The sequence below is a fragment of the Zonotrichia albicollis genome, chromosome 10, assembly GCF_047830755.1.
Source record: "Zonotrichia albicollis isolate bZonAlb1 chromosome 10, bZonAlb1.hap1, whole genome shotgun sequence".
NCBI lineage: Eukaryota > Metazoa > Chordata > Aves > Passeriformes > Passerellidae > Zonotrichia > Zonotrichia albicollis.
The window spans coordinates 5,677,735-5,700,536 of NC_133828.1; the positions used below are offsets into that span (position 1 = coordinate 5,677,735).

At 40.8% G+C, this 22,802-nt stretch overlaps 1 protein-coding gene and 1 long non-coding RNA gene across 3 annotated transcripts in view; one reads left to right on the forward strand and one right to left on the reverse strand.

Moving 5' to 3' along the window:
* The window catches only part of LOC102068631 (von Willebrand factor D and EGF domain-containing protein), a 178,389-nt gene that overhangs the window by 33,189 nt on the left and 122,398 nt on the right, over positions 1 to 22,802 (forward strand). The window contains exons 2-4 of the mRNA XM_074547885.1: positions 6,831 to 7,015; positions 17,363 to 17,588; positions 20,103 to 20,335. Coding sequence (XP_074403986.1) covers positions 6,831 to 7,015; positions 17,363 to 17,588; positions 20,103 to 20,335 — 644 coding nt within the window. The remainder of the gene's footprint in view (positions 1 to 6,830; positions 7,016 to 17,362; positions 17,589 to 20,102; positions 20,336 to 22,802) is intronic.
* The window catches only part of LOC141730420 (uncharacterized), a 36,102-nt gene continuing 20,292 nt past the window's right edge, over positions 6,993 to 22,802 (reverse strand). The window contains exons 1-4 of one of the 2 annotated variants that reach the window (XR_012581897.1): positions 19,669 to 19,815; positions 18,836 to 18,975; positions 14,953 to 15,305; positions 6,993 to 11,407 (exon numbers count right to left, since the gene is read on the reverse strand). This is a non-coding gene — a long non-coding RNA (uncharacterized LOC141730420). Of the gene's footprint in view, positions 11,408 to 14,952; positions 15,306 to 18,835; positions 18,976 to 19,668; positions 19,816 to 22,802 lie in introns of those variants that run through there. The other variant, XR_012581896.1, reaches the window with a different exon arrangement.

A 22,802-nucleotide genomic window follows, 5' to 3' on the forward strand; every position in this document is an offset into this window, starting at 1 on the left:
TGGGCCTGCATCCTCCTGTGTGAGCTCTAAGCAGCTCATTATTCTGCAAATTATTCAGGGGATACACAGACCAGAAGAATATCTCACATAATCAATTCCTCCTTTCTAAACCACCAGTTAAAAATAGAAATGCAAGGCAAGATAAGAGATAGGAGCGTGAATAAATAATTGTTTGCTCTGGAACTATGTTGGTCCTTGGTTTGTCAATAGTTTATTGCTTTACTCCACAGCAGACCAGGATGACAAGTGATCTTGTTTCTAGACAAATGAAATTCAGATGCATTATAAAGCAACACCTTCAGATTGTTGGTTTTTTGTTTTAGTTTTTATTTTTTCTCAGATCTGCCTGTTATTCAGTATAAATAACATCATATTCTTTTCAGCAGGTGCTCAGCCTCTTGCCTCTTCCTGGGTCAAAATTTCTATAATTACATTTATTTTGCACAATGGATCATTTATCTCTATCAATTTTGCCTTATGAATGCTTTGTGACTTGTTCAAGACCTGCCCATTACGAGTGTGTGGTGTTTGTACAATGGGCTCCCTTATCATTTCAGTTCAGTAGGAGGTTCCTCTGCTTCTGAAATCTCTGAAAATAGCTTTATTTATTAGCTATCAAGGTTTTTTAATACAGTTATTATGCTTTATCTACCAGAGGAGCACTCATGGTTCAAGCATTTTAATGTGGTGATCACTGTCACATTCACAACAAATTTCTGCCTCTGAATATCATGAAGAATGAAAATTTTTGTCATCATCAGGCAGAATAATTGAAGCAAAAATCTTTAAAGTATTGGTGAAATAAGGGCAAGAACTTTTGTTTTTAATAAACTGTCAGGCGTTCCTCAGCTACAAATATCTAGTAATAGATGTTTGTTCACCTGGAACGTGCAACTACCAAAAGGAATTTTTAAATGTTGTCAGATGGGTTGGATTATACTGAAATTTATTTTGAACACGTCCATTAAGAGCTTGGAAAGAATTTCCCTTTCCCAACATCTGCCTTTCCTTCTCTACACAAACTCTCTTTCAATGTATGGTAAATGACAATTTGGGGAAGAGATGGCACAGACATGCTGAAAGCTTCAGAAACTCTTATGTGAGCTTTTCTACATCACTGAAATCCAGCCCCTGAGCGTGGAAGTGGCTGGTGATGAAAATGTTTCCTTCTGTTTCTAAAACAGAAATATAAGAAAGGGAACAACACATCCTTTGTCTGCAATTAATTTGGAGTTATGGTTTATTAGCCTCAGCATTTCAGAATGAGTTTTCCAAAAATATTTTATAATTTTCCTATGAAGAGAAAGTCAAACACAACAGAAAAGGTTCTGTTCTACTGTGGATTGTAAGAAACAAAAGGCAGAAATGTGAAAATCTGCCACAGAGGGAGGGACCTCAAAAATTTACTGTATGTCACACAAGTGTCAAAAATTTGAGTACTCACGCATAATTTGAAATACATTTTTTTTTTTAATGTATGTATGCTTACATACATATGCCTACATGTATTTTTGGGGCAGATTGAGTTCCCACAATATGGGAGGTGATAGCAAGAAGGAAATCTGCATGTGGGGACCCATCATTCCTGGTCACAGAGCAATCACAGCCCATCACCAAATGCTGCTCTTGGTTAGCATTGCCTGCATCAGTCACTGGCTTTACAATCACCCTCCACAGAAAAGTTATTTTACAATTTGCCAGCTATTTCCCAAGGCTTTAGAATGCCCTTTAGATATATTGTGTGGCTTTGCCCAAAGCAAACATGCACCTCAGGCTTGTGGACTATATTTCTTGCAGGGTTTCCTGGCTGCCATCACCTATTGATATTATTTGATTTGCTGCCGCTATTCAAAGCAAACAAACAAAATCTCACAACTTCTTAAACCTTCCTCCACCTAAGCCACTGATATTTACTGGGAGCAGGAGGGACAGTAAAGCTCTATTACACTTGTACTCTCCTGTCTTTAGAAATGAAAGCAAAGGTTTAGCAAGTTATTTCCTTATGATTTTTCAGCCGCCACTCTTAAGTTTCCTAGCTTTGTCTCTGATATGGCTGATTCTTCTTCCCATGGCCATGAGCAGGAGGGACAGACCTCAGCAAAAATACCCGAAGCATTTTTCTCACCAATACCTCTGCCCAAAAAGTGTGCAGAGACTCAGCTGTTTGCAGAGCATCCAGTTCCCAACATGCTTGAAACAGCAGTGGGTGTTTCAGGTGTTAAATGTGTGGGCAGGGAGGGTATCCCAAAGCAGGGAGTCTCCCAAAGTGATGATGCCCTATGTTCACCTTCCCAGAGTCATGTTTGGCACAGAAAGGGCTTCCAGGCTGTCCCCAGGACCTGCTGACACCAATATCTCCTCCAGCTGTGGTCACATCAATGTTTCCTTTAGCTGAGAGCCAAACCCCTGCCCACAGCAGCACGTTCAGTTCAGATCTCCACCTCCTGCTCATTTTCCATGCGATATTTCTGGATGCTTCTGCCTTCTGCAGGAGGCTCTCCTCTCCCCAGCGAGCCCACAGGCTGCCCCTCCTTTCCCACACATTAACAGATGACTCTCAACACCCAGGCATTAACAGCAGCATTCCTGATGGCTTTGATGGAGACAGGCTTTTCCCCAAGGAACCTGCTCCATCACGCCACCAGAGTTACTCAAATGTCATTTTCACTTAGCAGATACAGCAGGTATTATTATCTGTTTGCTTTCAGCGTCAGAAAGGAGCTACTCAGTGTCTCTTTGCCACAACTTTCTGACACAAAATTGTTAAGTTAAAAAAAAAAAAATAAAAGCTTTTGAGTCTCTAGTAAAGCAAACAAATGTTTATGTCTTAGCAACAGCTCCTTGCTATATTGAGTTGGTGGTAGTTCAAGAAGCAGCTCTTTGCAGGAAACTAAAGCACCAGGTACACCCAGCATTAAATTCCAACAGCTCTGGATAGAGAGCCACAAAATCTCACTGCAGAATGAGTCATAATGACCAGTTCCCTAAAAAGCCAGCTTTTTCTTTTTTTTTTTTTTTCATGGGCCCCTTAAATACAATAGTAGAAGCAGTGCTGGATTAAATTAAATTTGTTCTCTTAATAAAGCAAATATTTCCTTTTTAAGACAACCTAGTCTGCATAGCCCAGAGCAGCGCTGGTTCCATACTAGACAAGAATGTGGACATGAAGGGGGACACCTGGGATGCTGAGCACTTCATGGCTGTCCACAAGCTTGACACCTGCACCTGAATTAAAAAAGAACAGGAAAATTTCTTCTGACTTGAATGTAGCTGCAGCCACCATAAGGTACAAGTGGGCATCTCTCAGATGGAGAACCAACAGGGCTCAGCTGTGCCTTCTTGTTGTTTTCTTTTAAATAACATTTTTATAATAAAGTCTGATTACACTGATGGCTTTATTCATTTATTTCTGCAGGAAAGCCAGTGGTAATTAACTCGCACCACAGCCTGCAATTTGCATGTTAAAGTTTACAATCACCCTGTCACAGGGCCATAATAAGCACCATTTTACAAGGGGAACTCGGTAATTGAGGGTTTGTTTTGCTCATGGCCCATGGCTGCAGAACCTGGGTGAGGCTTTTTGTGCCACCAAGGTCTGCTCTGTGCCAGGCTGGCTCCAGGGCAGTGACAGCCAATCAATTTGCCATCCTGCCCCTCAGTGACAGCCTGCTAGCACAGCTGAACCCAGGCACAGGTACACAAACCCACTCTGGCAGTGAACTCAGGGGAAAACACACCTTCAGAGGTGGCTGTTTGAGACAGGGCTCCTTTGGGACCAAGCACGTGGCTTTTGTTCCAAATGCTGTTAAATTCTTTGTTAAATTCTCCTGAGGGATCTTGGAGGTGTCCCCCATGTCCCTCCCTGGCCTCTGCCAGGCCCATCTGCAGCATTCAACTCCTCTGGTGATGATGTGAGAGAACCTTTTCTAAAGTACTGCAAACAAAACCATGCAAGGGATGAAAAATAATTAGCCATGTGTCAGTGTCTGATATATTTGCATTGTTTAGACAGAGTAGTTAATCACTGGTAAGACCACAACATGTGGTGTGAATTTGGATTATAGCTAATACATATCAAGTAGAAGGCTATTAGTTACATCTAAAGGCACTATTTGATATTATTATTATTGAGAAACCGAATGCAATTAATTACATTACAATGTCCTTGCAAGATTCCTGTGGCAAAGAGCTGTTTGCTTTTAGATTCTTTTTCCTTTTGCTCAGACAGGAGCCAATTCAGGCAAGCAAAAGGCATCAGGAGCCAAGATTCTGTCCCCATTAACACTCCTGAAGCCTTGAGGGGTACTGGAGGGGTCAGCAAGGGTCTGCATTTTTTCAAGGGGTTTTAAATATAGGGTAAACTTTTCATTTTTGTAAAATAGTTGGTCTGCTGAAATGTCACCTCTTCCCTTGGGCTGGGAATTAGCAAAGGACAGTCTCCATGTGGTCTCCAGAAAGGACTTCTGAGGGAAGGAATTTGATCCCATATTTAATTAGAGGTGCAATATTTCCAAATGTTCCCTCTCTGAAATGTCTCTTACCTATAGGAAAGAAAAGCTTAGGGCACTTCTTTTTTATTTAAAAAGGCAATTGTATTAATTCAGCAGAATTTTGCATTGGAATTGCAATGGCTTTGACAGTTTAGCTCCCTGAAAATTGCAATAAAGCCTTTGTTACGCTACATTTTGTCCCCATTTGTCTTGTGTACCATTGCCTTGCCTTTGGCACAATCAAAATAATCTTTAAAAATACTGCCATAAATGGATTGACTTTGACCTTCTGAGTATCTTGTCAATAAAATAAAAATGATAAATGTGTTTCAGAGTGCCACTGGCGCAATATTAAAGCAGAGTTACAATCTGCAAAGTGACATTTGAAAAATTAAGTTGTGGGGAGGGGTCTTATTCTCTGTCAGCAGTGCCACATAAATAAGCTCTATTTACAGTGAAAAGAGGTGATTTTGCTAACTGCCAGTTTGTGCAGTTCCTGTGATGTGGCCTCTGCCTCTTACATCATCATTAGCAATTAAAGATTATTGCAGCAAGGAATTAGCTGAGCCTTCTGCTGCTGGGGCACAGAGAGAGCAGCTCCACCTCAGTCCCCTCCTGTGCCCACTCTGCAGTGCTGGCGTGGGGAAAAGGGACCTGGCCTCATCAGGGAATGGCTCAGAAAACCGAGAAAAGGCCATTTTTGCTCAGCTTTTTGGAGATAAACAACTTCTAACAGAATCACCACAAGGCCTCTTTTTATTAGGTGAGAAGAAAAGAATTCAATATTCTGCAAAAGTCAAGAAATGTATGAAAATAAACAGGGCAGGTGAAAATAAATACACGTCAAGGGGCAGCAGGTTTGATTCAGAGTTTGAGATGCACAGACACAAGCCCTAATGTGCTTGGCTTTATGCCAAGCTCAAGTGAGTCTGACCTGTGACTTCAATATTTGCAAGTCTAACTTGAGCTGATTTCTCAAAACCCTTTGCTGTTGTTTTTATACCATTTCTTTTTTTTTTTGTCTTTTCAACATTTCTTGTTCTCAATCTTCTCAGCACATATTTAAAAGCATGTGAAGAGCACTTTGTACTTGAGCATCAATTTATATCATGATTAAATTGTTCATGCGTGTAGTAAATGAAATTAAAACCCCACGTACTTTCAAAGGTCACAAGACTTTGGAACCTCAAAACACTTGATTTCTGAGGAGGAGACACTCAGATGTTAATCCCTAAAATTAGGCTGAAAACACCTTAAAAAGTGAAGGGGTTTGGTCCTGATTCAGATATGGGGAAAACGTAGATAACTAAGATCTTTATGTTACTAAGCTTCCACCTTTACATATTTAAATCTGGATTTGTTTCCCTTGAAAATTATCCCAATCCTAAAACGAATCAGAACATAAAAGGATATAGGATAGTCTTGGTTGGAAAAGACGGGTGTCTGCTAAGGAAGGTAGGAGCCTTACGTCAAATGGAAAATGTAAACCTCCTTCTTCCAAATTATTATAATTTTGAAATTAAGGGGCTCTCAGGCAAAGATGTGGGAATAGGAATAACAGTTCTTTACTAGGAAAATTAAAATACAAATGCAATAGTACAAAAAAAATAAAAACAACAGTGACAGAGTCAGAATGTGTCCTGACTGTGCCCTCAGGTTATATCCAAGTAGGAATTCTTGGCTCCTCCCCCTGGGCGGAGCCTCTCCCCATGGGATGATGGAATTTTATCAGCCATGCAGGGGCACTCACTGGCTGGCCCATGAACAGAAGATAATTAGTAATTAATGGCCCATTAACAGAAGATAATTTGTCACTATAGGACACGAAAGAACACAAGCGCACACCACTGCTCTCAAGGTGAAGAAAAAATGGTAGTTTATTTTCTGACTCCAACATTTATAGTTTTCCAAAAGTGGCAGTGGATTGGAGGGTGACAGTGCCACCTCTCCAATGGCAATGGACAAACCAACAGTCCATCAAATTTCTCCTCCTTCATAAAAGAATGCAAAACAATGAGTTATTTACAGAAACTGTGTGAGAAAGTTCGTTACAAGAATGTCAACATCAGAAGGCTTAGAAAATCTTAAAAAATCAGGGCGACAATAATTAATAATTAATGGTCCTTTAACAGAATGTATTTCCCAGAGGGAGGATTGGTTGTGGAAGAGATAAAGAAAACTGCCCAGTGAACAGAAGATAGCTGCCCCATCTCTAACAAATAGGAATAGACTACACACACTTATTTCCAACCTAAGGCAAAGATTTAGGCAGCTATTAGTGGTGTCCAGAGGAATTAAAGTGATTAACTAATGACTCATTGCCCTCTCCATCCTCCCCAGCTCCCGAGTGCTGGCCGGGGGGACACCGCATCCTCCGTGACCCCCGCAGGAGCACCAGCTTCGACTCCCTGGAGCTGCAGAGGGCGGCCAGCCAGGAGCTGGTGTGTGACCACTCTTTGCCACCGGCATGGTACCGCCTCATGCTCGGCCAGCGGCCCGTGGAAATGCCCACCAGATGTGTCGAGGTCAGCAGAAACTGAGCTCACCCCTGGGGAGCTGCAATGAACCCTCTGGGGGGCTTTCCCTCCCCATCCCTCTCTGTGCTGTCCCAGGCTGTGCATCCACTGGGGACAGGGGGGTGTGTCAGAACACAGGACATTCTTCTGGCTGCCCTCGAGGACTTGAAACCCTAGCAGGGGCTCAGAGACCTTGGCACGGGTCAAAGACACCTGTGCCTTTGATTTTAGCCCATGGAAAAAATGAACAACTTTGTATGAAGAGTTACAAGCCACAAGAGTTTGAGTAGAATGATGGGAAATTTGTCACAAGGTGAAAAAGTAGAATTTTGGGGTTTTTAGAATGGAGGTTCAAGAGGCAAGATGGAGGAATCTGGGCATGTCCTGTCTTTCTTCTTCTTCTTCTTCTTCTTCTTCTTCTTCTTCTTCTTCTTCTTCTTCTTCTTCTTCTTCTTCTCCTCCATCTTCTTCTTCTTCTCCTTCTCCTTCATCTTCTGTTGTGATGGTGACACTTCTGGATTGGTTTAGAGTAGAGACAAACTGTCTAACATAGGTGATAGGTATTGGAAAATTATTGTAAATTATTGTAAATAAAATACACATAGTTTTTAGTATAAAAAGAGAACACCACCCCAAGGGCAGTCAGTGTGCACCAACCTGCTGGACAGATCTCAGCAGGTCAGAGAAAGAATAGATAAGAGAAAATAAACAACCTTGAAAAGCAAAGCCAAGGAATCTCAACTTCTTCTTCGGTTGCAGGACTGGGAAAAAAGACAAAAGACTCTTTAATACCTCAGGAGCCATTTCAGTAACAAAAACCCCAATAGGAAAAGCACTTGAATGGTGGTGATGATGATGATGATGATGATGATAATAATAATAATAATAATTACAAGAATAAAGACAACAAAATCTCCACCATCACCATCAAAACTAACAACACCACTGTCACATGCAAGGGCATCAGTCAGAGACCAGGATCCACATGTAACAGCCAATATTCAGCCAGACTAGGAAATATAGCACAAAACCAGGTGTTTTCCAACTCCACAGAGAGATTTTTAGTAAACCATGTATGTTACCTCAAGCTGTGCTTTTTCCAAGCAACTCTATGGCTTTAAGAATGGATTCTGCAGCCTGTCTCTTCTCTCATATAAATTATTATGAGTTAGGGACTTCTTCTGCTGATGAAATCAGAAGGGAAAAATGAGAAAAAAATATTTAAAGTGATCTTTGGGGAAACTGAAGGAAGAGTTAAAGTTCAACCTCTTTCTGCATTGAATCAATTCTTGCATTCTTTAGTTTCATAAGTATGCTAATGGCTTTGTGGAGCAAAAAACCCTCCACCATTGTCTATAAAAGAGACAAAACAATAATTATCTGGTTTTATCTGTGTTTAATATGTATGACAATAATGTTTGACTTGCAATCATTGTTGCCAGAGCAACTTGAGCCCCTCACTAAAGTCACGGCCACCTCAAATATCTCAGCTTCAGGAGGTTAGCATAAATTCAAACATAAAGTTAAACAAAATTATTCAGAAAATAATAAACTAATTACCATAAATATTTTAAAAGATTAAATATTCAACCTAGAGTGCCAGGATCTTTGGTTTGGGGTGATTCTACTCTAGCTGGAGAGCCCTCTCAAAATTAGCAAAAATATTTTATATCCATTCAAACTGGACCTGTGAACTCATCACAACTGAAGTTCACCTTAATAATTTAACATTGAGTGAAATGTTAAGAGATAGTTGTTATTTCTGTAGAATTTTTAACACTTTGAATATATAAACTATAAATCTTATTGACATTAATTAAGTGGCGGGCTTATTATTTAAATATTAATTTCATTTGGCATCCTCAAATATCCCAATGCACTATGAAGTTTTCCAGGTTGCTCTAGAAGTGTACATATATATTCTATAATATTATTTAATTTTTCATTATATTTCAGCAATTCTGAGTGTGCAGCAATGCTCAGCTGTATGAGATTGCTTTCTAACAATGCATGCTTTTGTTTCTTTAATCTCTTCTCTGGAGTTTTTCATTCAGGTTTGTGAAGGTATATTCATTAGTTTAGTTTCTTATCTTGTAACATAATTCTTGCCATTGGTTTCTTCATTATCCTCTGAATGACAGTAAATCTCTGCTTCACCATGCTGATGAAGGATTACATCTGTTAGATGTCAAAACTGAAAGAATACACTTCTTTTAGATCTTCACCTCTTAAATCTGCCTCTACATTCTATCTCTTCCACTTAATTAAATCATTGTTTGATTTGGTTTCCCATTTAATTTCAGCAAAACCTCTGGAACAAAATAATTTAAATTAATAACTGTGCAGCTTCCACTCCTTAATAAGCAGTTATTATTGGACATTCCAGTCTGGCTGGAGCGAGCTGATTTTAATTAAAAAAGTCAAAGACAAAACCCTGAACAGATAGAAGAGAAAAGAGACCAAATAAAGCCTGACAGTACGGCTGCAGAATTAAAAAGTACATTACTCCAGCACCTTGTAAAATATATACCCAGTGATAGCATGTTGATACTGGCCAGATACAATTAGCTGCTTATCAACAGATGAGATTAACTCCTTAATTCAGAGTGCTGGTAGGTAAGGATTCCTGTCACCCAGCTGAGCTCAGGAGGGATTTAAGCCATAATGGAGATTTGGAGTGTGGGGGAGAAGAGTGGGAGGACAAATGGCATGTGCTGGGGTGTGACAGTGTTCACAGGGGTCTCAGGTTGAGGGAAGAGACGAGGATCTGACTCCATGTTTCAGAAGGCTTGATTTTGTGATATATATTACATTAAAACTATACTGAAAGAATAGAAGAAAAGGTTTTATCAGAAGGCTGGCTAAGATAAGGATAGAACAGCAAAGAATGATAACAAAGGCAGCTCTCTTGGACTCTCCAAGTCAGCTGGGCTGTGATTGGCCATTAATTATAAACATCTAAGATGGACCAATCAAAGATCCACCTGTTGCATTCCACAGCAGCAGATAATCATTGTTTACATTTTGTTCTTGAGGCCTCTCAGCTTCCCAGGAGGAAAAAATCCTAAGGAAAGGATTTTTCATGAAAAGACGTCTGCAACATGGGAGGGGAGCTCCCACAGCCTGACTCCTCCAGGCAGCCTCTCAGTGCCTGTGTTCTGAGTCTTGCCATGAAATAAACCTCCACAACAAAAACATGTCCCTGTCTGCACGTTGTTTCACAAGCCCAGGGAGTGTTAGATTCACACAGGGGGGTTGTGAGAGCCCCAGAATGCTGCCCTGCCACAGCTCAGGGGCACAGCAAACTTTGCACTGGAAAATGAGCAGCAGCTCTTAAGGAGCTGCTTCTCATCCACTCATTTAATTAAAAAAGGGGGGTGGGAAAGGGAGAAAAAACAGAAGAAAACCCCACAAGCTACAAAGTGAGAAAAAGACAGAAGAAAAACCCAAAAGCTTTTATGTCAGACAAAATGAAAATATTAATTGCGTTCCTGAACTTGCCATGCCTTGAATCCAACTGCTGTCCATAAACTTATTCCTCCAGTGGCAAAAATGTTTTTGATTGAAGGAGCTTTCCAATTTAGGCTTTGCCAGCTGAATTTCTCAGGGCAGGTAACAAATGATCCTGACCTTCCTCCCTCTATTTCTTCCTTGCCTTTCCCCCCGTGCTCCCAAAGGAGGCACAGCAATTATCAGATCCTGGACATGCACTCCTGGCCACAGCCACTTCCCTATCCAAAAATATATTGTAGTAGAAGTCCAATAAAAATTTGCAAATTTTGGATCTTCCTGTGTTGAGGCTGCTGCTACAGATCACAGTTTGTTCTTCAAGAATTGCTAAATCTTCTGTGGAAGGCAAAAACACTGAATGAAAAAAAGTACAGTGGAGCTTTTACTAAGATTAAGGCAGTATATTAAGAAGCAGGAAACAATGCACAGACATGGCCAGACCATAGGAAAATGACCTTCAGAGGGAGAACAAAAGATGGAAAAATAAAAGCTCAACAGAAAATCTATTAAAAATACAAAGTACTTAACAACCAATATGGGAAAACATACATCAATTACAGAAATTCCAGCTTCTGAATTCAAATAATACAGGGTATATGCATACACCTGGATACATGTACATATGGGCAAGCCCCGTGGGAGGCACAAACATTAAAAAGAAATGCGAGGGAACATCACACACTAATGTTATTGAAGCTCTGCTCCACAGTCAGATAAAAGATCAATCTGTGGATTACAGCAGAGCAGTGCACGCTGCTGCCTGTAATGCAAATTCAAGTGCCACACCACACTCACAGAAAAGCCAGAAATGGGCTGAAAATTCTCTTCTTCCTGTGGAGAAGTTCCACTGGCCCCAGGTGCTCGTCCTCACCAGCAGCTGAATGTATTTTCCTGGAGGGAATGGCAGGAAAGGGGAATAATTTCATTTTTTGCACATTAACAATCTCCAGCAACCCCTGGTTCAGAGACTTCTGGGTTCAGACACTTCTGGGTTGTTCAACTTTCTTGTGAGGGCAAGAGGAGGGGCAAGCACTGATCTCTGCTTTATGGTGACAGTGACAGGACTTGAGGGAATGGCCTGAAATTGTGTCAGGTGAGGCTGAGGTTGGATATTAGGAAAAGGCTCTTTCCCAGAGGTGGCTGGGCAGTGAACAGCCTCCCCAGGGAAGTGGCCACAGCTCCAAGAACTGCAAGGGAGTGATCCACAGGTCCTGGCAGAGCTCAGAAGTGTTTGAACAATGCTGGCAGGCTCTTGGTGTGACTCTTGGGGTTGTCCTGTGCAGGGCCAGCATTTGGACTCGATGATCCCTGTGAGTCCCTTCCAACCCCTCATGTTCTGTGATTTAAATTAATTTCTCTCCCATGTGCCAGCCCCATAACTGCAATTTTTTGGCACACACAATTCTGTATCAAGCTTCTCTATGGGCTACATATGGATATGAGACTCTGTTAGAGACATGTCCAATAACACCTGCCTGTGATGGGTTATCAAGATAACTTCCAATGCCTTTCTCCAGAAATTTCATCCTCTAAATGAGCAAAACACTCTCCAAATCTGAGCATGGTTTAAATTCATGTGCAACTGTAAATGTTCATGTAAATGGAAGATGTGTTATACCAATCCTAGTAAGAGTTGGTATTTTCTCAATAGTTTCATTTTTAGCACTATAGGTTTACTTTTTTACACGTATACTAGGATCAAACACAGGTTTAAATGCTAATCTTTGGTGTATAAAACAAGGTCATGTTAAAGCATGGCAAATCTAACCTGCTCATGATACTTAATATGTCAGTCCCTAGAGGAGAAGATTTATTTTTTCCATACTTAGTTTCATTCCTTCCTCTTAAACCTCTTAGAGAACATTTTATACTCACAATCAAAACACAGAACCTCAGCTGCATGCCATTAGTTTATTATTTTGTTTCAATTATTATTTTGCTCTGAATCCAGCCCCACTTTGATTTGCAATTGTTCTATGAATTTAAAAGCAAGTGACACCTTCAAGGTATTATTTAATCTGTAATTCTTTCTTGAACACTTACGTGAATATTCCAACTCATAATGCTAGGTATGAAGAGCCTTTGTTTTTCTTGCTTGTTTTTCAGACATGCAAAACCCCTTCTGTAGAAATTACAATTACAGCCTTTATTGTTCAGAGGCATGTGCTTAAAAGAAAAACAAGACAAGCACCAGTTTAATTGCTACTACAGATATTCCTGACGTAAACTGATTTCTGTAGAGTTTGGCCCCAGTCTGAAATTAAAAAAAACCACCAAACTTATTTACTTTAACTAACTACAAAGAAATTAAAAAAAAAAAAAGCTAAAGTAAAGTTTTGAGTGGGCAACAGATGCAAAATCATAATGCTTTAACTGCCAACCAGCAGCACACCAAAAAGCCTTCCATCTCCATCCAACTAAAACAATGCATTCCTCACATATGGTGCTACTTATTTTTAACAGCATAATTTCAGCAATACCCAAGTGACAAGAACAATCGAGCTTGATTTCTTTGTGCAATTATGAAGAACCACAGTGTCCAATCAATCAAACTGGTTGATACTCCAAACCCCAAGCAAATGGAAGGAGGCATCATTGGATTAAACAATAATGGCTTGTTCCCTTGTTTTGGCAAAGGGAGAAAACTTTTTATTTTATTGTTTAGGTTTTCTAAATTGGATTATTTAAATTATTATCTGGTGTCTAATTAGGAATCAAAAATATATAATGAATGTTTACCTGCCACATTGAGGTGTTGCAAAGATTAATTGGGTAAGGTTGATAAAATGCTTTGAAGATTAAAAACACCACCTAATTACAATTAGATAAAGTATGGAAGGATACTAAAGAAGGCTGCCAAGAGCCTGAAGTGTCCCTTCTGTTTGGAGAATTCTCCTTTGTGCAAGCTGGATACCCGAACCTGTGGAATTTGCTGTCCCATAGAGGCAGCTGTGTAATTCCTCCTTCCTTTTGGAAATGCTGCTGAGTGAGACTCCCACATCTCTCCAACATCCCTAGAGCAGCAGTGACTGCAGGCATTGCAGGTAAATGCTCTGTTTTAAATCCCAATCATTTGCTGCCTCTGTATTCAATTTTCTGGTTACTCTCCCAAATGACGGCTACAAAATTCAATGCAAATCATGACACAGTGGGGACTTGAAAATTTTGGCTCTTTGAAGCCTCTTCTCCTAGATTATTCTTCTAAGTTTCTTTGCTTTTTTGTTTTGTTTGTTTGTTTTTGTGGATTTTTTTCCTGTTCTTATCTCTGCTGCTGGTTGAACACATGAATATACATTTGCCCCTGCCTTCCCAGGTCTGTCTTCTAATTCACAGAGGCCTCATGCAGCAAATCCTTTTGGCTAGTGTGTGGCAACTTGCCTGACTCAGAAGGACCACATGCAGCTCATAACAGAAAATAAATTCATGTGTGTCATAGAGCTGCCAGGAAAACAGAAATACTTGATTTATACCAAAATCCTTCCTTGGCCAGCCTGTAATCCTGTATCACAGCTTGTTGCAATGACTTGCTGTCTCACAGTCTGATTTTTTTACCCTCTTAAGGGTTGGTCATTGCTTGTAATTTGTGTGTGTTATATAACAAACTGTCTCCCAAGTGGTTTCAGTGCAAGATTGGCCAGGGCAAATGCAGGAGATCCCCATGGGGGATTATCAGAAAGCTGCATTCTGACATCAGTGATGCCAATCCACACTTTCTCCAGCACTGAAATGGCTCAGGGACTGCTGGTGAGGATAAAAACAGAGGGGGAAAGCCACCATCCTCTTATTTCAGCATTGCAGTTTTTCCTCTGTGTGTTAACAAGAGATCCAGGCCCAGTTTTATGTTTTATGTATGGATCACTTTCTGCCTTTTCTCACAGCCAGAATACGCTCACATCTATTTATCTCCATGGCCCCCAGCACAGCAGAGAGATGGGTGTCTCATTAATGAATTACCTTCCCAGCACTGCTGCAGGACACCAAAAGCTATTATCATCTCAGCCACCTCCACCTCTGGTTGAGAGATAAGGAAGTGAGGTACACAGAGAGTCAGTGATTTGTTATCTGCCCAAGGTCAGGCAGCCAGGGAAACTGAGGCACTGTGTGTGCCCGGCCAGAGGCAGCCCAGCAGCTGCGCTCCCAGTGCAGCAGCGCTGATGTGCTGGCACCAGTTACATTGGTAAAGGCAGCGTCATATGGATGCTGTAGCAGATTTCAAGCAATAAAAGTTCTTTTACAGAGAATTGTAGCAGTGTTTTTACAGTTGGGATGGGTAGGTTGTGCTGTGTCTCCTCACCAAACCCTTTCCTACAAGACTCTCTGAGTTTGCACACATCCATTGAAATCCAGTGCTCACTCATCCCTGCTGCTCTGCTCCCCATAACTAATTCTTCCAGCTTGTGTAGTTCCAAACACCTCCAGGGTGAACTCACTAATACCTGCATTCAGTGCAAGTTCAAAAAGAATGTTCCAGTCCAGCAATCTTTACAGAGGCACTGAAGTTTGTGGTTTCCTTGTGTAAGACGAAATTCAGGGTGCAGATATCACACCCAGATGAGGATGAAGCAGAGACCACAGAGCTTCAGTTTCCATCCCTCTCTCCTCTCCCATGCTGCTTCTCTGGATGTTGTCTTTTCCACTTTTCCAGGTCATTACAAGTGTATGCTCATAAGCATGCTTTGGAAACATGCTTCTCCACACCACTCCTTGCACTCCAGAAGTTGACCAGGATGCAATAAATTCCCATCTTCTGTATTTTTACCAGCACAGAAAACACTCATATCCCATAAAGCTGTAAATAAACAAACAAAACAAGCCTCTTTAAACTTACACATAATGTGGGTATTAAAGAAAGCAAGGGAAGGGATTGGTTTAAATTCCACCGAGCAGAATTTTTATGTTGGCCCCCTTTGGTTGCACAGTGCTGGAAGGCTGCTGCTCCCCAGGGAGCTCCAGTGCCACCTGCAAGACCACCAGGACACCACACAGGGGAGGCAGGGTCGGCCTCTCTGCTCAGCTGCTGCCTCTTTTCAGGAGGAAAAAAAAACAAAAAACCCCAACGACCTTGGACAATTTCAGTGGTGTCTCTCTGGAATCCTTGTTTTCAGAAGCCTGACAATAACTGGCTCCAAATGGAAATCAGACTGTGCCATGTCACCTTGTTGATTGTTTTTCCCCTACCCTGGCTGTCCTGGGTGTGCACCCCTTCTCCCCTGCCCCTGCTTCCTGGCTTGAATAGCTCCCAGGTACAACCCAGACTGCAGGAGGGAACTGGTGCGTGACTTAATAAATTTATCCTTTGGCTTTCACTGCTTCCCCTGCTGTCACAAATAACGTTCGATCTTGAAAGAGAAACAGCAAACCTGGGCCAATGGGAAAAAATGCTGGGTTTTGGGTTGGTTTTTTTCCCCAATGTGATTTATAGCCAAACACACTGGGAAGAATCACGTTCGCCAAGCTGGACTAGTAGAGATGGTTCACTGTCACTGGCTGAAGAAATGCAACGTGACAGCAGCGGTCATGCTCTGCTGAATATGACTGATGTCTGAGAGCAAATTATTGTCAGTATTTGGTAATAATTTCCAAACTTTAGCTCAAATACCTCTGTGCTTTGCATATTGGCAAATGCTAGGTAATGGTGCAGAAAAAATGAGTCACCATTGTAATTGGCTTTGTATATTTAATAAGGCCCTGATTATACCTAATCTCCTCACTGAGGTGCTTAAATTAGAGACAGCTTTAGAGAACCATGTTCCCTTAGTCAGGAGAGAGAGCCTGACAGGTACAGAGGGCAGCTCAGATCTGAGATTCCTGAACACACATCCCTAGGTTGGGAAATGGAAATCAGTCTCTTCTGGCCATGACTCAACATGCTGTCATTTAAACCATTTAGGACCAATGCCTTCTGCTTTGGGATTTTCTGTATTCAGGGAATTTGTTAATAGATAAAAAGCCTGAAAGCAAAAATAAAATTAAAAAAAAAATAGAAAGTTAAGTCATGCATGTCCTGCACATATGTTTTTTCCATCTTTCATATGTGTCTCTTTTCAAGAGTGAGGGAGAGGTACAGGCCCCACAAATGTGTCCAGGGGGTGCTGGAAGGGCAGTAGCTGTCAGGAGCAGGGCAGATGGTTTGGAGACAGGTGATCTAGCTTGCTTTCATGCTTTCATCTTCTTCATACAAACCAACCAAAGCCAGAGGAAAATACTTTGCAATCCTGTTATTGTGTCCTTTAAGCATTTTATCTGTGTAAAGCCACTTCTCAAAACCGAGCAGGACATTTTCATCCCCACCCACACAGCTTTTTCACTGACCCTCCAGGTTCACACAGGCTCTTGGGTTTTAGTGATCTCCACTTTCAGGAAAGGGAATGAAATCTTGTGATTTCAATGAGGATTATTTGGGCAAGCTTCAGTCTATTTCCCTGCACTTCTTCTCACCCCATTCATTTTTATTGTTTTCACTTAGTACCGGAATTTTTCCTTTTCCTTTTTTTTAAATGTTTCATTTCTTGTGTCTCGTTGTTTACTTTTCTTCCCCGATTTCAGGATTTTAATTGGAGTAATTTTGGAAGTTTTGGTCCTTTTCACTGCCCTTCATTTCATCTCAGTCCATTTGGTTGTAGTCACTCCATTTTCAAATTTTCTGGGTTTTTCAATTGCATTTTATTTGATCATATCAAATGATATCAATTTGATCTTATCAAATGATGTCAATTTGATCACATCAAATGCTTCTTTCCACAGTGTTTGCCAGACTTTGTTCTCTGATTCCAGGATTCCATTCCTTTTCCTGAAAGGAATCTTACCACGCTTAAATGTAAACGTCTCCTTTGTGTGCACCCTCAGATGAACAAATGTGGGACGCAAGCCCCGGTGTGGCTGTCCCTGAAGTCGGAATCCCTGCCAGCTCCAGGGGAGAGCAAGAGGCTGACGGGCTGTGCCAGCTGGCAGGGCTTTGGGGGCACCAGGGACTGCTGCCTGTTCCGCATCCCCATCGCCGTCAGGAACTGCGGCGCTTTCTTTGTCTACCTCCTGCAGCCCACGCCGGGATGCATGGGCTACTGTGCAGAAGGTGAGGAGCAGCACAGAATTTATCAATAAGATTGCTTGTGCCTCTCAGGCTGGGGGCTCAAAGGCCCCGGTGTTGCAGTGTGCATCTCGCTGACCTTGCGAGTCAAGCGTCACTGCCGCTAAGGCGCGGAGCGTGGAGGAAATAAATCAGTGGCAGTCCAAGGTGTTCCTGAAGAATAGCTCCTATTACCAGTGCAAAATGTAATCTGGTGTGTATTGCTGGAGCGTTCTCTGCTTGGTTACAGCTCACGTGTAACCTTTCCCACTGTCTTTGGCTCCACTTTGGCTTGAAGTTGCAAAGCGAGTGTGCGGAGGCATCTCAGCTGTACCCAGGCTCTGTATCCAGGAGACTGTCTCTAAGGCCTCTCCTTATCTTTAATAATACAGTATCCCCCTCAAATAAAGGTAATTCTGAAACTCTGCAAGGAGAAAAAAATTTAAAACCCAACCAAATTGATAACATCTTTTTCATGACATTTATATAATTGTTCTCGTCAGAAATAATTTTCAGCCTACTACGAGAGATGTAACCCCTGCTCGGTAGCTAGGAAACAAAGGGAAAGCAGAAAGCAATTGCTCATTCAGTTAAACCTCCTGAACTTCGGAGCATGGCCAGGTGCATGTAGATTTCATCAGAAAACATGCTTCTTTCTCAAAATGAAAAAATTACCTTTATACTTTCCTTTTAGTGTTTTTGGGCAGAAACATGACACTGAGAAACTAGGGTTATCAGCTTTTCAATTTTCAAACTCCAAGCTTAAATAAATTTTAAAGAGAAAGATAACTATTTTCTTATCTTTATCAATATTTTAACATTCCTACTTGAAGAAGAGGAAGGAAGGAAGAAAGGCTCAAAGGACATGAGATTAATTCAGTATTTGAAATAAAAAAATCCATTAAAGTAAATGAAACAGATTCTTACTCAGAAATTACTTTTTAACTGAATAGTCATTTTTCAGTTTAAGCTTGGTTTTTTTATAAACTATAAGATTTCCACTACTCTTGTTCAAAGAACTTTTTGGCCAATATATTTTGGGTGAATAATTTTGTCCTGTTTGATGATTCATACCTGTTCAGTGATATAAAGCCACCTACATTTCTAAGAAACAAATGCTTATCCCTTCCCAATCTCATTTTCAGAGAGGTCCAGTCCTTCAGAGTCTTTAATTTCTAGCCTTTAGTTTTTGCAGTCTCATGCATTGGATGGAAAAAAATCCAAATCTAGAGTTTTTTACTGGGGTTTTTTACCTCATGGCTTCAATTCAGCTGTAAATATTTCACCACAGGAGGCTCAGCTAGGTCCAGCTGCCATGGCTTTGTGTTGGGGTCAATTCCTCGGCTCCTTCTGCTGGAGGCTCAGGAGCAGGACAGCAATCAGCGCTTCTGAGCTGCAAAACAAGCTGAATTTAAAACTCCATAACTTGGCAGAAAGGACACAGCTGGGAAAAGCAGAGTTCGTGCTTGCAATTCCTCTCACATCCTCCCCTGAGCTGATCACCTAACTCTGTCCTTCTGGGATAATTTCCTGCACACAGTCATGATGTGAGCCACGGTTAGAGGCAGCTCCTCTAAGAAATGAAATACAAAAGGGTATAAACAACTGGTCTTTATTCATTTTTTTAAGTAACTTGTTTCTTGCCTTTTGCTGTTTGCCCTGGACAGATGTTAACACATTGGTTCTCTGTTCTGCTAGAACAGCTTCATATTTTATTCTCTTGGGTTCCCACATATTATATTTTCTACACTTGTCTGGAAAAGTTACTTAATTTATCCTTTCAAAGCATCTGAACCAGCTTCATGTTTTGCTTGAGTCTGGGTCTCTAGAGATGAAAAACATCCCCTTACACTATTATACCTTTCTTTGTTTCTGCTTTCTGGGGGAGTTTAACAGGAAGAAAGGTTTCAGACTTCATTACTTGTTGAAGCCTACAGAAAGCAAGCTGTATTTTTAGAGCAATAGCATTATTCTGGGCAGAGGGAGACTACATTGAGCAGACCTAGCCTAGATACATCCTAAAACAGCTTGTAAAGGATGTTCAGTAAGGCAATAGAGGCTGGCTGCTTTCTGGGAGTCAGTTTACCTCTGCAACATAGTGATTTCTCATATCTCTCCTGGGCTTCTTTCAAAACTTGGATCAAAAGGCTGTGCTCCAGGGAAATGCAAAGCTGAGGGTCTATGCCAGAGTAATTAATTTGTATTAATCTGAGTGCTTCATTTCAATAATGTTTTTCTCACTGCAGAATTAAAAAAAAAAAAGAAAAAGAAAAAAAAAACATTCAAAACCAGCAGGTCAGATGGTACAACAGCAATAGGTAGTCAGGACACAATTAGCAATTTTTGTGTTTCATACAAAACACACCTTCTTGCTTGCATGGTTACTAATTAAGTCACGAGAAGACAAAATGTAGTGCTCATCCCATGTTTAATTACATTGACATCTTCTTGTTAGGTGAACAACCATAACACCGAAATAACATTTTTGTGTTCCATCCCTCTTTTGCTCTCCTTTTCCAGACAAGCTCTCAAGCCTGGCTTTGCAACCATCGATCACCCCCGAGCTCGTGCAAGGCCGAGTGCACCTGAAGTGCAGCTACAGCCCCCCTGCCCCTGAGCCCCCAGTGCAGTTCAGGGTGCTCTGGTCTCGCCTCTCTGGCCCAGGGAAGAGGGAGCAGATCCACCAGGAGACAACCCTGCAGACGTTTTCCTACGTGGAGATGGATGGAGCGAATCTCCGCCTGGGAGACACGGTAACGCCACCGCCTCCAGCAGCACAGGGGATCAAACCTCCTTCCTAAACCTCTGTGGGGTTTTTATTAGTGCTGCTCCTCATTCCTTGTGCTTGGAGCTACTGTCCAAAAAAAGATCTGAGACTGTTTCATGGCAAGATTATTTAATAACATAACCGGGTTCAGGACCTGTAAAATTTCTGTGAATCACAATGAGTTCTTGGAAGGTATTTTACCTTTTTTATTGATTATTTTATTTATTATTTTTTATTTCATTATTTACCTTTTATTGTATTCCTACGTGGAGATGGATGGCGCGAATCTCCATGTTGGAGACACAGTAATGCCACCGCCTCCAGCAGCACAGGTCACACACCCAAAGGGGATCCAACCTCCTTCCCAAACCTCTGTGGGGTTTTTATTAGTGCTGCTCCTCACTCCTTGTGCTTGGAGCTACTTCCCGAAAAAAGATCTGAGACTGTTTCATGGCAAGATTATTTAATAACATTAACTGGGTTCAGGACCTGTAAAATGTCTGTGAATCGCAATGAGTTCTTGGAAGGTATTTTACCTTTTTTATTTATTATTTTATTTATTATTTTTTAATTTTATTATTTACCTTTTATTTTATCCTTACATGGAGATTTATTTCTATATTTATTGATTATTTTATTTATTATTTTTTATTTTATTATTTACCTTTTATTTTATTCCTATGTGGAGATGGATGGCGTGAATCTCCATCTTGGAGACACAGTAATGACACCCACCTTCAGCAGCACAGGTCACACACTCAAAGGGGATCCAACCTCCTTCCCAAACCTTTGTGGTGTTTTTATTAGTGCTGCTCCTCACTCCTTGTGCTTAGAGCTACTGCCCAAAAAGAAATCTGAGACTGTTTCATGGCAAGATTATGTAAGAGCATTAAGCAGGTTCAGGACCTGTAAAATTTCTGTGAATCGCAGTGAGTTCCTGGAAGGTATTTTACCTTTTTTTATTTTTTATTATTTACCTTTTATTTTATTCCTACGTGGAGATTTATTCCTATATTTATTGATTATTTTATTTATTATTTTTTATTTTATTATTTACCTTTTATTTTATTCCTATGTGGAGATGGACGGCGTGAATCTCCATCTTGGAGACACAGTAATGACACCCACCTTCAGCAGCACAGGTCACACACTCAAAGGGGATCAAACCTCCTTCCTAAACCTCTGTGGGGTTTTTATTAGTGCTGCTCCTCACTCCTTGTGCTTGGAGCTACTTCCCGAAAAAAGATCTGAGACTGTTTCATGGCAAGATTATTTAATAACATTAACTGGGTTCAGGACCTGTAAAATGTCTGTGAATCACATCGAGTTCTTGGAAGGTATTTTGCCACATTCTAAAGGCAAATTGAATATTTGCAGTTACATTACACCTTGAAGGCTGTGGGGTTTGTATAAGTGGTGGGTACAGGTGCTTGAGCCAATTTTTGTTTAGTACTTTTTGTATCTTGCAGCAGAGGCAGGCTCAGCTGCATGCACTCAGCAATTTTTATATCCATGGACCAGAGACACAATAACATCTTTTCACAGGGAAAAAAATACATTATACATTTTAAAATGGAGATACATTTTATGGGGTTTTTTTCACTTTGTTCTGCCTCTCTGATTCCAAATTCCTGGTTCAATAGCATACTGAAAGATAGAGTTCATTACAAAACAATCTTTAAGAAGTATATTTGATGGCTTACACAGCAACAATGATCTGCTCTCAACAGCAACAACAATAACAAAACAGAAACCAATACAGATGTGAAAAAAAATTGACTTGTGTATGAATTCATGGCCTTTTATGGTGCAGAAACAAGACTTTTAAATTTAAATTAGGTTCATAACTTTTACAGGCAGAGGGACATTAGTGATGCTGCAGCAAACAGAATAAATAGGGATAATGTCCTGGTGTTGAAAGCAGGTTGGAAATAGTCTTGGCATTTTGCAGCTCTTTGAGATCATGGGATCATAGAATACCAGCCCTCACAGAGGGTTCAAGGTTCATCTGGTCTAAATTTTCTTGGCAAAAGCACAGTCTAGACAAGAAAGCCCAGCACCCTTTCCTGCTGAACCTGCAGTGTCCAATGCTGGGAAATCCACCAGTGATGAGATTATTCCAATGGATAACTGTTCTCATTGTGAAAAAAATTCTTTTTGTGGTCAATCTGAATTTTCCCTCATCTTTTCCATGTTCCTACTTGTAAAAAAGGACCCTCCATCTTCTTTGTATCCACTCTTTGAAAGCTGGAACATGGGGATGAGGTTTCCCCTAAGCCTTCTTTTATCAAGGCTGAATGATGCCCTCACATGTTAAAAGATGAGGCAGATAATTCTGCCAGTTTAAAGACAAGTTTGTGCTATAAAGACATATTCTCATCCAAATTATTTCACTTGCAATCACTTCAAATCTTGTTTTAACAGTCCTGAGGGATTCAGAGAAAATATGGTTC